Source organism: Branchiostoma belcheri, unplaced genomic scaffold, assembly GCF_001625305.1.
Source record: "Branchiostoma belcheri isolate BF01 breed outbred unplaced genomic scaffold, Haploidv18h27 scaffold17, whole genome shotgun sequence".
NCBI lineage: Eukaryota > Metazoa > Chordata > Leptocardii > Amphioxiformes > Branchiostomatidae > Branchiostoma > Branchiostoma belcheri.
In genome coordinates this window covers 1,297,763-1,310,085 of record NW_017803157.1, presented here as the reverse complement: position 1 = coordinate 1,310,085, position 12,323 = coordinate 1,297,763, and the positions used below count along the sequence as shown (strand labels likewise).

Here is a 12,323-nt window from a genome sequence, read left to right as displayed (position 1 = left end):
TATATAAAATCCAACATAACTTTACGTACTGCAGCTGAGCTCGTCAGCGAAGTTGGGGCAGTGGTAGTACTGTCCGTCACACCACTGGCTGGGCTGTACAAAGTTGCCGTCCCCACACGCCACTGTCTGTTGTGAGCCTGACATCAGAAGTAAATATTAGCTTCAGCAACTTTCCAAACAGAACAACAGGCCACCGTCCGGTATCATTCTTACACGTGTGACGATTCAAACTCTATTACAGCTGGCAAATGTTTCTGTCTCAAGGACCCACGTAGAATTTGATATTGCCTTCTACCCAGTCTTCTTAATCAGTCTTTGCGGTTAGAAATACGTTTCTGGTCACTGAATTGGCAAATCTCACTCACTCACTCAGGACCGCATGCTCCGGGGAGCGTAGCGCCTTTCCAAGTTGACTTCCAGCCAGTTCTGTCCTGCGCCCTCAGCCAGGCTGTAGCTGTATCAAGGCCCACTGTGCTGAGGTCTGCATTCAGCTGGTCTCCCCACCTGCGTCTGGGTCTGCCTCTGGGTCTGGACCAGCCTGCAGGCGTGGCTGCCCTCAGTAGACTGGCAGCTTCCAGGGGTGGCTCGGCTCTGGCTAAGTGACCAAAGAGTCGCAGGCGGGCCTGTCTGATCTTGTGGGAGACGGGCGGCTGACCAGAATTGGCAAATGGACTGTTCTTTATCAAACTTTTCAACGTAGCACTCTCCAGTAAGTATCAAGTGCTTTAATACCGCAATGTAGTAGTCCCGTACGTGCGATACGCTGCTTTAAATAAGATCACAGTTATACAAGATTCACAAGATTAATCTAGAAACGTAACATTTGCAAAGCAAATGCATGATGTTTACCTTCGCATATGGTCTGCCCTGTTAATTCATAGTCAAACACATTCATATTATATGATTACAGCACTCTAAATCTCCCCCTGCTATAAAATTGCAACATGATGTAACCCAACACTAGTTACCATGGTGACAGACGTCTGGTTCAGGTCATTGGTCTCATTTGCTTGGAGAAGAAGAAGAAGAGGAAACAGAGCAAAAAAACAGTATGATTTCCTTCGGTAAACATAACAAGCATGCACGGACTTACTACAGCTGAGTTCATCGGCAAAGTTGGCGCAGTGATAGTACTGCCCGTCGCACCAGTAGTCAATGTGGATGAAAGTTCCGTCACCACAATGGACAAAGAGATCTAGGAGAGAGATATTGGATAAACGAACGAATTGATTCACAGTAAAGTCATTTGAAATTTTAAAGGCATCCAATGTAATTTCAAAACAAAAATATTCTGGATAAGGAAATCTGCCTTAGGCATAATACAACATACATGTATTACAACGCCTGGTAAACTAGCCATGCAATTATTTACTGACAACGTGGTCGTGATATAGCTGTACTCGCCCCATTGTCTCTTCTGTATACTTTCTGCATCTCTGATAGATACACAAAATCACAAAAAAACATCAGCAATTGTAGCATCATTTTCTCCTGCTTGCTTAAGCCCTTGTCACAAACAGGCGCCAGCCGAATGTTTACAACACTCGGTTGTGGTCTGAATGTGTGACGGGTTAAAGACATCGTTTCTCTTGTAATCCCAAATAAACCTTGGGACATATATTAAATTTGGGTTAAGACGCCACGTGAAACTTATATACAATATTACTGTTATAATACTTAGGAAATTCTTAAATGAAAATTAGAAAAACAAAAATGCAAATACCTTTAGATTCTCTGTGCTGGACTTCCCCATAATGTACCACACCATATGTTTGTGGCGCGTGTGGCGCCCCTGCGCAAGCTGTTCCAATAAATACACTTTATGGTCAGGCATCCATAACATACACATGTTGTTGTAACGTTGTAACGTTCCTTCACAAAACCGCAGACAAAATAAAGAGCAAATCGGTCTTGAAGTAAAAGCTGTATTTCGCCGAAATCCCCCCCCCCATCCTTTTCGTAAGCAAGAGTGCTACCAACCACATAATACATATCTAGGTCTCATCATCATCTAGGTCTAGGAAATATGATTAAATGAAGAAGGATAAAGTACTGGGACAAAAACGATCAAATGGCGAGTAAAGCCGCGCCTTATGTTGCAGTAGACAAGAAATAAAAATGGCGTAACATTAAAAATATTTCAGTGGTGAGTGGTACGATGGGTATCAAACCTTTGAGCGACAGCAAAGTCACGAGAGACACAACAGCCCACATCCTGCTAATGTTACTGGACAGAATGGTAGGAAGAATCTACTCCGAGTTTAATTCTCTTCTATCCTTTTATGACATGATCGCTTCATATCAAACTTAGCCAACCACAGCTGTTCTTGCCTACGTCAACACACTCTAAGGCAAATATGTCTTATACGCCATGTAAACAGTGGAATGGGTTATCATTCTGTGTAAGCATTATGCTAGCATTTCAACCGGAAACATGTAACCGTACGAGTGAACACACACGTTATGCTTCGGGTAACTAATTCGGTCCTCATACTTTTAGATGCCCTGAACTAGCTGCTTATATTTCTAGTTTACCAGTAACTTCCAAACTTTCGCACACAACACATTTAGCACTAACCGCATTATACGCTCAGTAAGTCATTATTGTTCATTCAGGTTTTACATTTTCATATTAAAACGTCCTATTTGTTCTTATGTGGAAGATCTTTTTTTACCAGCCAAATGGGTAACAATGCCTGGCCAATTTGTGGGGTCGTGTGGTGAAACGGCAGAGTGCTCGACTCGGAACCAAGAGATCTCGGGTTCGAGTCCTGACATTCCATCGGTCTTAACTTGTGCCCTTGGGAAAGGCACTTCACACGACTTTCCTTACTTAACTCAAGTGCTGTACTTGTGGATCCTCTGCGTTGGTAGCGGCATAACATAAGTGGAAAAAAATTGAGTGTGTCGTCACCATGTCTAGTCATGAAATTTTGGAATAAAATAAATGCCTGGCCAACTTGATACTGTATTTTAAGCCATCAAGCAAAAGTTATGCTCAGTCATTCGCCATTTTGTTGTTGATCCAGCCGAGGAAGTTGTAGACCCTGGTGTAGAGGGTCGGGGTGTAGTTAGTGCCACACGGGTTCTCTCCCCAGCTCACCACACCGGTCACCTCCCATCTGGACTGGTCAGCGGATGGACAGGCCAGAGGACCGCCGGAATCCCCCTGTAAACCAACATGTATTAACACACCTTAAACATTTGGTTTGAACAAAAAAACAAAGCAGTTCATTAATATTCTTAGTTCCTAACATTAGTTCCTAAAATTCCATAACAATTTCCAAAAAGTTTCTACAAATTTCCTAAAATAGGCTACAAAATGTCTTAGATTTCCTGTAAAAATTCCAAACATTTCCTACTATTTTCCAAAACAATCCTAAAATTAATAAAACTTCCTTCGAACAATGAACTTAAACTTAGAGTAAAATAGTACGTCCGTACTTTTGAACTTGAGGTCGAAATCGTACGACAATGCCATTCTGTTTTTTGTGCAGTTACACATAAAACATAGTCTTTTGAGACAGACTGACAGAGAAAATGAAGGGTTAATAAAATGACTTACCACACAGGAGTCTCCTCCCTGTGACAGAGAGTCATAGCCGGCACAGACCATGTTAGAGGAGTCATAGTTGCCCTGCCATGCCGCGCTGCAGTAGCTGTTGGTCTTTATCGGTACCCGGGCTTGCTTCAATGACGACGCCATCACCTCCGTACCTGTATGGAAGGAAATTGTGGAATAAAAGAATATTGATACACAAGGAAACTGTTACCCAAGCAACTGGATAGATTTTGAAGCATCTACTACTTCTCATTAGTGGCTAACGGACTCTGTAGTTGAACAGGTATCCATCCCAAAGCTGTGGATTTATGTGTAGTATATATTAGAGTGCCGGATCCATTCCTTTATTATTTGCTGACGAGAAAAGAGTCCCTTGCAGCATAAAGGTGCTGCCTCCTTTCGTCTTCAAAGGCTTCTTCGCACGCACGCACGCACGCACACATACACAAAACACACGCATACACGCACACGCACACACACACACACACAAACAAACAAACAAACCACCTTGAGAGTCGTATCCCACGGCGCCCCAGCCGGTGACGTAGCAGTATGTGTTGTCAGGAGTCATGCTAGTCGGCAGGCAGATGGAGGTGACCTTCTGTGACATGGTGACGGGCCGGTCTAACTTCAGCAGGGCGATGTCGTTATACGGGTGCGGCGTGTGGCGGTACTGCTCGTGCTTGATCACCCTGACCACGCTCCTCTCCTGTTCAGCACTGCCGTCCACCTGGTGAAGACCCAGCTTGATCTTCCAGTTGGAGGGAGACGAGTACCTGGGGACGAAAAGGTGAAGGTAAACCCCTGTCACACATTCAGCACCTTCCCCGAACATCAATCAACCATCAGACGGAAGACGAAGAAGAGTTCTGACTTACGCGTGTATACAGTGTGCCGCTGTGAGGACCCATTGGTCAGAGATGAGTGACCCTCCGCAGAAGTGGATCCCATTGGCCAGGACCAGGCGTAGACTGACCTGCCAGGGCCAGGAGTTGGCGGTAGCCTGCGCGCCTTCCAGAATCTTACCGCTGGAGGACGGGGAGATGGCCTGCTGTCCGCACTGGCCGGACGAGCCTGTTGTACCCGTGCCGGTACCGGTGCCAGTACCAGTTCCAGTGTTGCCTTATGGGTAATATAATACGTCAAGTCAAAGTTTATTGCGCAACAATTGCATCGGGTACAATGTATGACAAATAACGCTTAGTAACTATAAACTATTTCTACTAGTACTTATGATTTTTTTCTCTGTCAATGGTTATTATACTAAAGCCAAACCTTTTTTGCCAAACTTATATCTATTCGCACGTTCGCATCAGTTTTGGGGTTCCCAGAGGATATACATATCAACATAAGTTTACGTACTGCAGCTGAGTTCGTCAGCGAAGTTGGGGCAGTGGTAGTACTGTCCGTCACACCACTGGCTGGGCTGTACGTAGTTGCCGTCCCCACACGCCACCATCTGACTTGTGTCTGACATCAGGAGTAAATATTAGCTTCAGCAACTTTCCAAACAGAACAACCGGCCACCGTCCGGTATCATACTAACACGTGTGACGATTTAAACTCTACGAAAGCTGGCAAATGTTTCTTTCTCAATGACCCACGTAGAATTTGATATTGCCTTTTACTCAGTCTTCTTGACCAGTCTTTGCGTTTATAAATTCGTTCCTGGTCACTGAATTAACAAATGGACTGTTATATCACTGTTATACCTTTCCATGTAGCAATCTTCTCACTCATGTAGTCCTGTATATCTCACACAGTACTTTTTTGTAACAATTTCTCTAAAGACCCCCATACAGTGCTTTTCAATAACAAGTACATGAATTACCAAAGAAAAACGGTCTAACTTAAACCAATACACGCTGCTTTAAATAAGATAGTTATACCAGATACCCAAGGTTAAACTAGAAACGTAACATTTGCAAAGCAAGTGCATGATGTTTACCTTCGCATATAGCCTGCTCTGTTAATTAATAGTCAAACACATTCATATAATATGGTTACAGCAGTCTAAACCCCTCCTGCTATAAAATTGCAACATGATGTAACCCAACACTAGTTACCATGGTGACAGACGTCTGGTTCAGGTCATTGGCCTTGTTTGTATGAAGAAGTAGAAGAAGAAGAGGAAACAGCAAATACAATATGTTCCCTTTGATATTAACATAACAAGCAAGGACTTACTACAGCTGAGTTCGTCGGCAAAGTTGGCGCAGTGATAGTACAGCCCGTCACACCAGTAGTCATAGTGGATGAAAGTTCCGTCACCACAAGGGACAAAGAGAGCTAGGAGACAAATACTGGATAAACGAACTAATTGATTCACAGTAAAGTCATTTGAAATTCCTAAATATATTAATGTACGAAATGCACTATATACTAGACTTTCAGATTCTTTCCCAGCATTCACCACAATGAACTTGGAAAGAAAATTTAAATACATATTGACTTGTGACAACCCCTACATGCTATACATAGGGATATATATTAAAGACTGTATGGATATCAGAAACGATTGTATAAGTTGATACCTATCTCATACTAGCCACCCACTTTTGTATTAGATTAGCCTTATGAAAATGTAGTTGACATGTACTTACTTACGTTAGTAGATGCCATACTTTGTACACTGTACAATTGTTGCGCAATAAAGTTATTATTTGAAATTTTAAAGGCATCCAAATGTAAAATTTCAAAACAGAAAATATAGTTGATGAGGAATTCTGTCTGAAGCATAATACAAATCGCCACGCAATGGTAAACTGGCCATGCAATAGTTATTTATTGACAAAGTGATTGTGATGTAGGCTGTACTCACCCCACTGTGTCTTCTGTATATTCTGCAGATGCATCTCTTCTAGATGCGAAAAAAGACAATAAGACACATCAGCAATTGTAGCATCATTTCCTTCCGCTAGCTTGCTTAAAGCCCCTGTCACGCACAGGCGAATATGGCCTCCCGAACACTGCCGAAATCCCCCCAACTATGGTCAGGAGTAGGTCGGGGGCAAGGTCGGCTGTTGGTCTGCCAGGTTGGCTACAGTTCCTCTGCGTCATCCGAATGTTTTAACATGTTTAAAACACTCGGGTGTGGTTCCGAATGTGTGCCAGGGGATTGAGACATGTTCCTGTGGTAATTCCAAATAAACCGTGGGTCATGTACTAAATTTGGGTTAAAACGCCTCGCGAAACATAAAATATTACTGTCATAATACTTAGGAAATTCTTAAATCAAAATTAGAAAAAAAAACATGCAAATACCTTTAGGTTCCCTGTGCTGGACCTCCCCATAATGTACCACACCATATGTTGGTGGCGCGTGTGGCGCCCCAGAGCAGGCTGTTCCAATAAATAGACTTTATGGTCAGACATTCATAACATACACATGTTGTTGTAACGTTGTAATGGTCCTTCAAAAAACCGCAGAAAAAATAAAGAGCAAATCGGTCTTGAAGTACAGGCTGTATTGCGCCAAAATGTTCCTTACCCCCCCCCCCGACCCTTTCCGTAAAACAAGAGTGCTACCAACCACATAATACATAATACTAGGAATCAAAATGAAAGAAACAACGGTAAAAATTCTGGAACAAAAACGATCAAAGGACGAGTATAGTCGCACCATAAGTTGCAGTAGACAATAAATAGAAATGACATGTTAAAATGTTTTAGTCGTACAATGGGTATCAAACCTTGAAGCGACAGCAAAGACACGAGAGACACAACAGCCCACACCATCGTGCTAATGTTGCTGGACAGAATGGTAGGTAGAATCTGCTTCAAGTTTAATTTTTGCAATCCTTTTATGACAACATTTCATATAAAGCTTAGCCAACCACAGCTGTTCTTGCGCCGGTAGATCAGTGTGTACGTCATTTCACTCTAAGGCAAATATGTGTTATACGACATGTAAACAGTGGAATGGGTTATCATTCTGTGTAAGCATTATGCTAGCATTTCAACCGGAAACATGTAACCGTACGGGTGAACACACACGTTATACCTCGAGTAACTAAATCGGTAGTCATACTTTAGACGCCCTGTAATAGTTGCTTGCATGTCTAGTTTATTCACGGTAACTTCAAAACTATCTCACACAACACATTTAGCACTAGCCGCGTTACACACTCAGTAAGTCAATATTGTTCATTCAGGTTTGACATTTTCATATTAAAACGCCCTATTTCTTCTTATATTGAAGACTTTGTGACCATATATAAATTTTAATGTTTTAAGTTCAAACTAAAAGTATCACCTCAAGAAGGGACTCCATTATTCAAACTACTATATATAAACTGGCAACTTCCTTGGGGACCCTACTTTTCAAAAGAGGAAGTCTAATGTAGAATGTGAAATTCTCCCTGGCGATTTTTTAAAAAGATGTTAACGTTATAACGCGGATCGGTAATAAACAGGGCTCTATATCTCTCTTACTTTGCTTTGAATACCGTACAGCATACAACATCAAGAGATATCAAGAGAAGAGAGAGACGAGACATTCCGGAGAAGCAAGCAGTTCTGTAATGATTACACTGATTTCCGTCTCGTAATTATAAAAGATTGTCGCCTTTTGAAACGGTCGATGCCATATTGCAGAACGGCTGAAGTGTATCAGCACGGTCCATTCACACCGTGCATGTTAGGGTTTTAGATCTACGCTTTTTGACCCGAGTTTGAATCCGAAATATTTTCACTAATACATTTTTTTATGATCCTCCCTTACATTTGCATTTAGAATGTTGCATTTTATAGTATGTATTACGTTTTGTACGTTTTTGGACCTCAACAAAAGTTATGCCATGATACACTGAGATATGGCATCGACCAGTCAGCGATATGGCATCGAAAGGCGACGACCGTTCTGAAAGGCGACGACCGTTTACGAGACGGAGATTTGCAGCGCCTACACGGACGACTCAGACATGATGATAGGGTCGTCCACTTCGTCTATCGTAGCGAAAATGCTGGAATCCGGCCGCTGGTCCACGAAGCCCCGTCTGTTTCTCCGGAATGACCTCGTCCGCGAGATGGACTGGGTCTTGCTCTTCCTCGCGTCCGGGTCGTCGAAGCCGCACCTCTCCGTGAACGCGTTCCCAAACGTGCCGTTCTTGTTGAAGAGGCGGTACACCTGTAAGAAACAGAGGCGAGCAGTAGAAACAGATAAAAAAAACCTGGTCCCGAAACAGTAGAAGAAACAGCAGTAGAAACAGACAAAACCCTTCTGGTCCCTGGCCGGGTTCGAACCCACGACCTCCCCAGACCGGGCACCAGTTCAGACGCTCTAACCACTCCGCTAAAAGGTCTAGACCAATCGGCCGGGTCTGTCAGAAACAGGAGAAGCGAGTAGAAACAGATAAAAACCCTTCTGGTCCCGGGCCGGGGTTCGAACCCACGACGTCCCGGGCACCAGCTTCATAACCAGACGCTCTAACCGCTCGGCCGAAAAGGTCTAGACCCATCGGCCGGGTCGGTTGATAGCGCCTATAAACCCCCACTGTTACAGACCTGCAGCCACTTGTCCAGCTCAGGGTAGCTCTTGCGCACACGTGGTTGGGTGAGCAGGTGAGAAGCGCCCCACTGCGGCCGCGCCTGGTACTTTTCCAGAAGGAGCTCGTCGATGACCTTGTGAAACTGAGCCGCCCCGTACTCGCCTGGAAGGAACGGCACCTGGAAGTGACATGCAAGATGAAAGACTTGACAATACAAGGAAGATCATTTGCCTAAACTATAGCTTAAATTCTATCATGAAATATATCATAATAGTGTTCAAATAAAGCTTCACATTGTACTAAGAGTGCTGTTTACGTATCAGAACTATACCGGTACCCTTGGTGATACTAAATCTTCAATATATAATATATATATGTATACTCCCCGTATGTACCTCGATGCAGCCGTAGTGACTAACGGACTCCTCCGCCACACGACTCTGGCAGGTCGGGCTGAGGTAAAAGTCGTCTGCCTCCAGTACCCGGCATGCAATGGGCAGCAGGGAGAAGTGCTGACACTTGGTCCCGTACGTCACCGCCATGCTGATGACGTCAGCAACCGCCGCCTCGAGTTCGTCCAGGGCCACGAACCATTCCATGGTGACCACACTGGTGAGAACAGGGTCATAAAGGATATACATCAATGATCATGTGATGGCGACTAAGATATCTGTAGTGTATCCCAGCCAAAGTCGGGAGCAATCTTAACAGATTTAGGTCACGCCTATGCCTTTCTATACTAATGGAACGGAATTTGACTTAAATTTGAGTCAAATTTGATTTCCGAACACTGCTGACCTACTCCCGGACACCAGTCAAACCTACTGTCCGCATCTGAATTCGGCTGGGACAGCCGAACAGTAGCCAACACTAGCCAACCATAGCCGACCTTGCTCCCGACCTACTCCCGACCTGCTTCCGACCTACTCCCAACCATGGTTGGGGGAGTTCGGTTGGTATTAGGGAGGCCAAATTCTGACAGTTGGAAAGAGCATCACATTATGTATACGTAATGCATAAAACAAGTACTAATATGTTCTAGTAAAACGTGAAGAAGCTTACTTGACATCCGGGGCGAGCTGTAAGACTTTATGCCACTGATGCACGTAGCTGCTACGGTGGGACAGCATCCGGAGGCCGTTTTTGGTAACCATGGGAACCTGACGCGCACAGCAGGAGGTTCCACACAGCAGGGCGGTGGCCATGCAGTCGTTCTGGGGAGAGCAGAGCTTGTTACGAGTTAGTAGGTCATCCCTAAATATAGCCTAGTCTAAGGTTGTCAGGTGTATTAAATTTTGTAGGAAAGCGTCCATAACCTCCTGACCAACCCCCGAATGTTTGAAACATTTTAAAACATTCGCCTGGCGCAGCCGACTAGTAATAGCCTGGGTGCCATCCAGTTTGTAACGGCAACCCTGACAAAACTGACAGCAAAGTCCAGAGTGACCGTTTTGAGGCCGTTCATGGACTTAGCCGTCTTTTGTTTTTGTTTTCGTTTTTACCCGGACAGTCTATCCAAGAGAGGTTTTGGGGGTTACAGTTACAAATTGGATAGCACCCAAACTAGAATAGTAGCCAACCTCGCCTAACACCAGCCGACCTTGCTCTCAACCTACTCCTAACCACGGTTGGAGGCGTTTGGTCGGCTAGAGCTCGGGGGGCCAAATTTCTAAATGCGTGACATGCGTTATAATTAGTGTTACCTGTAAGATGCGGCAGCCAAGCAGTCCTCTGCTCCCGGGGCAGCACGGGCAGCAGTTGTGCCTGGCCGGCGGGTCTCCAGTCCTCTTCCCGCCGAAGTAGACCCCGTGGATGACGGCGTACCCTGGCTCGACCTGGCCGCGCGACGGGTCAGGGATCGGGTGCAGGACGAACGTGCTGAACTCGTGGTCCAGCGTGTACATGTCCACGAACCCGGAGGGGAACGCGAAGCAGCCCGACAGACGCTCGCCCGGCCACGAGATCTCCACAGGCGTGCGGAACTCTTCGATGTTGAACGTAGGCTCGCACCTTTGTGGAAATAGTGTGGAAAACACAGTGTTAGAATTTCTGTGGAAATAGTGTGGAGAACACAGTGTTAGAATTTCTGCGGAAATAGTGTGGAGAACAATGTTTTAGACTCCTATCACCATATATGTGTTTGAGTAAGAATTAACTGAGTAGACCATATGCGAAGGTAAACATTATGCGTTTGCTTTGCAAATGTTACCTTTCTTCTATTGATTTTATTCGTGTACTTGCTATGTCATTGGAAATAAAATATCTATTCCAACATGTAATCACAAGACGTAGTGACGGCACACTTAAGTTTTTTCAACTTATCTAAATGCCGTTAGCAACACGGGGGACAATACAATACTCATTTTCACCTGAGCGAAGTTAGGAAAGTTGTGTCAAGTGCCTTTCCCAACGGCACAAGATCGGCGGCATGTCAGGACTCGAACCCGGGACCTTTTGGTTCCGAGTTGAGCACTCTAACGCTACGCCACACGACCCCAAATAAAATCTGAAACTGAATCTCACCGGATGGTTAGGGAGTAGATGACCCCGAGTGACCCCAGCCCCAGGGCGGCGGCCCGGAACACCTCCGTACTGAGGATGACGATCGGGTCGCTCCGGACGTTCGCAGTCCGGATTTTGTCGCGCACGTCGTCGAACGGAACGTCGATCTCCTGACTGGCGATGTTGGACCGGCGAATCTTCACCTGGATCCCGCCCTCGATTATCATGTGTAACTCCACTACAGAGTCCGCCTGGGGAAACAACAGCATTGTGACAATTTGAATATGAACTTGAACTTGGAAATGTTGGAATATGAAATTGGAAACGTTGAGACGTTTCAGGTAGCATCCAGTACCTTTCGTCAGTGACATTAAAGACTTGCAGGAGAAAGGCAGGTTTATAATCATATCATACCAAGATCTTGTTGGCATATCCGGAGCCATGTCCGCCAGTGCTGACCAGCCCGCCCAGCGTGTGCCCGGCGAAGTTGCCGTAAGCAGGCACGGCCAGACCGTACACGTGCTGGAGCTCACGGGCGAAGTCCTCCGCTAACATCCCCGCCTCCACCACCACGTGATGCACGTCTGTCTGCGGGCTGTGCCGCACCAGGATACGGTCTAAGGTCGTCATGTCTGAGGGGAGGGGGGATTTTAGTCTTATGACACTACCTATCTTATATAAAGAGTGTTGTTAAGGATAAGGAGGCTAAGGACTAAATAAAAAGGCACAAGAACACATTCAGTTGAAACGCACCTCTCCAAGCAGAGGTT

At 45.0% G+C, this 12,323-nt stretch overlaps 3 protein-coding genes across 3 annotated transcripts in view; all 3 read right to left on the bottom strand.

Annotated features, from left to right (window-relative positions):
• The window catches only part of LOC109466822 (chymotrypsin-like elastase family member 2A), a 5,734-nt gene extending 2,966 nt beyond the window's left edge, over nucleotides 1-2,768 (bottom strand). The window contains exons 1-4 of the mRNA XM_019764665.1: nucleotides 2,172-2,768; nucleotides 1,724-1,801; nucleotides 1,094-1,195; nucleotides 30-137 (exon numbers count right to left, since the gene is read on the bottom strand). Of these exons, the coding sequence (XP_019620224.1) occupies nucleotides 30-137; nucleotides 1,094-1,195; nucleotides 1,724-1,801; nucleotides 2,172-2,214 (331 nt within the window). The 5' untranslated portion in view covers nucleotides 2,215-2,768. The remainder of the gene's footprint in view (nucleotides 1-29; nucleotides 138-1,093; nucleotides 1,196-1,723; nucleotides 1,802-2,171) is intronic.
• Nucleotides 2,769-2,826: 58 nt separating this feature from the next.
• Nucleotides 2,827-7,742, bottom strand: LOC109466821 (chymotrypsin B-like). Its single transcript, XM_019764664.1, has 9 exons — nucleotides 7,255-7,742; nucleotides 6,827-6,904; nucleotides 6,384-6,422; nucleotides 5,750-5,851; nucleotides 4,925-5,032; nucleotides 4,441-4,684; nucleotides 4,070-4,338; nucleotides 3,566-3,717; nucleotides 2,827-3,169 (listed from the first exon to the last, which is right to left on the bottom strand). Exons 1-9 carry the CDS (start codon nucleotides 7,298-7,300, stop codon nucleotides 2,999-3,001), a joined length of 1,209 nt encoding a protein of 402 aa, XP_019620223.1. The 5' UTR covers nucleotides 7,301-7,742; the 3' UTR covers nucleotides 2,827-2,998.
• A 142-nt stretch (nucleotides 7,743-7,884) lies between these two features.
• Nucleotides 7,885-12,183, bottom strand: LOC109466823 (D-arabinono-1,4-lactone oxidase-like). The gene is made up of 7 exons (XM_019764666.1): nucleotides 11,963-12,183; nucleotides 11,575-11,853; nucleotides 10,755-11,061; nucleotides 10,114-10,265; nucleotides 9,447-9,660; nucleotides 9,068-9,229; nucleotides 7,885-8,690 (listed from the first exon to the last, which is right to left on the bottom strand). The coding sequence occupies exons 1-7, from the start codon at nucleotides 12,181-12,183 to the stop codon at nucleotides 8,466-8,468; spliced, it is 1,560 nt and encodes a 519-aa protein (XP_019620225.1). The 3' UTR covers nucleotides 7,885-8,465.
• Nucleotides 12,184-12,323: the final 140 nt, after the last annotated feature.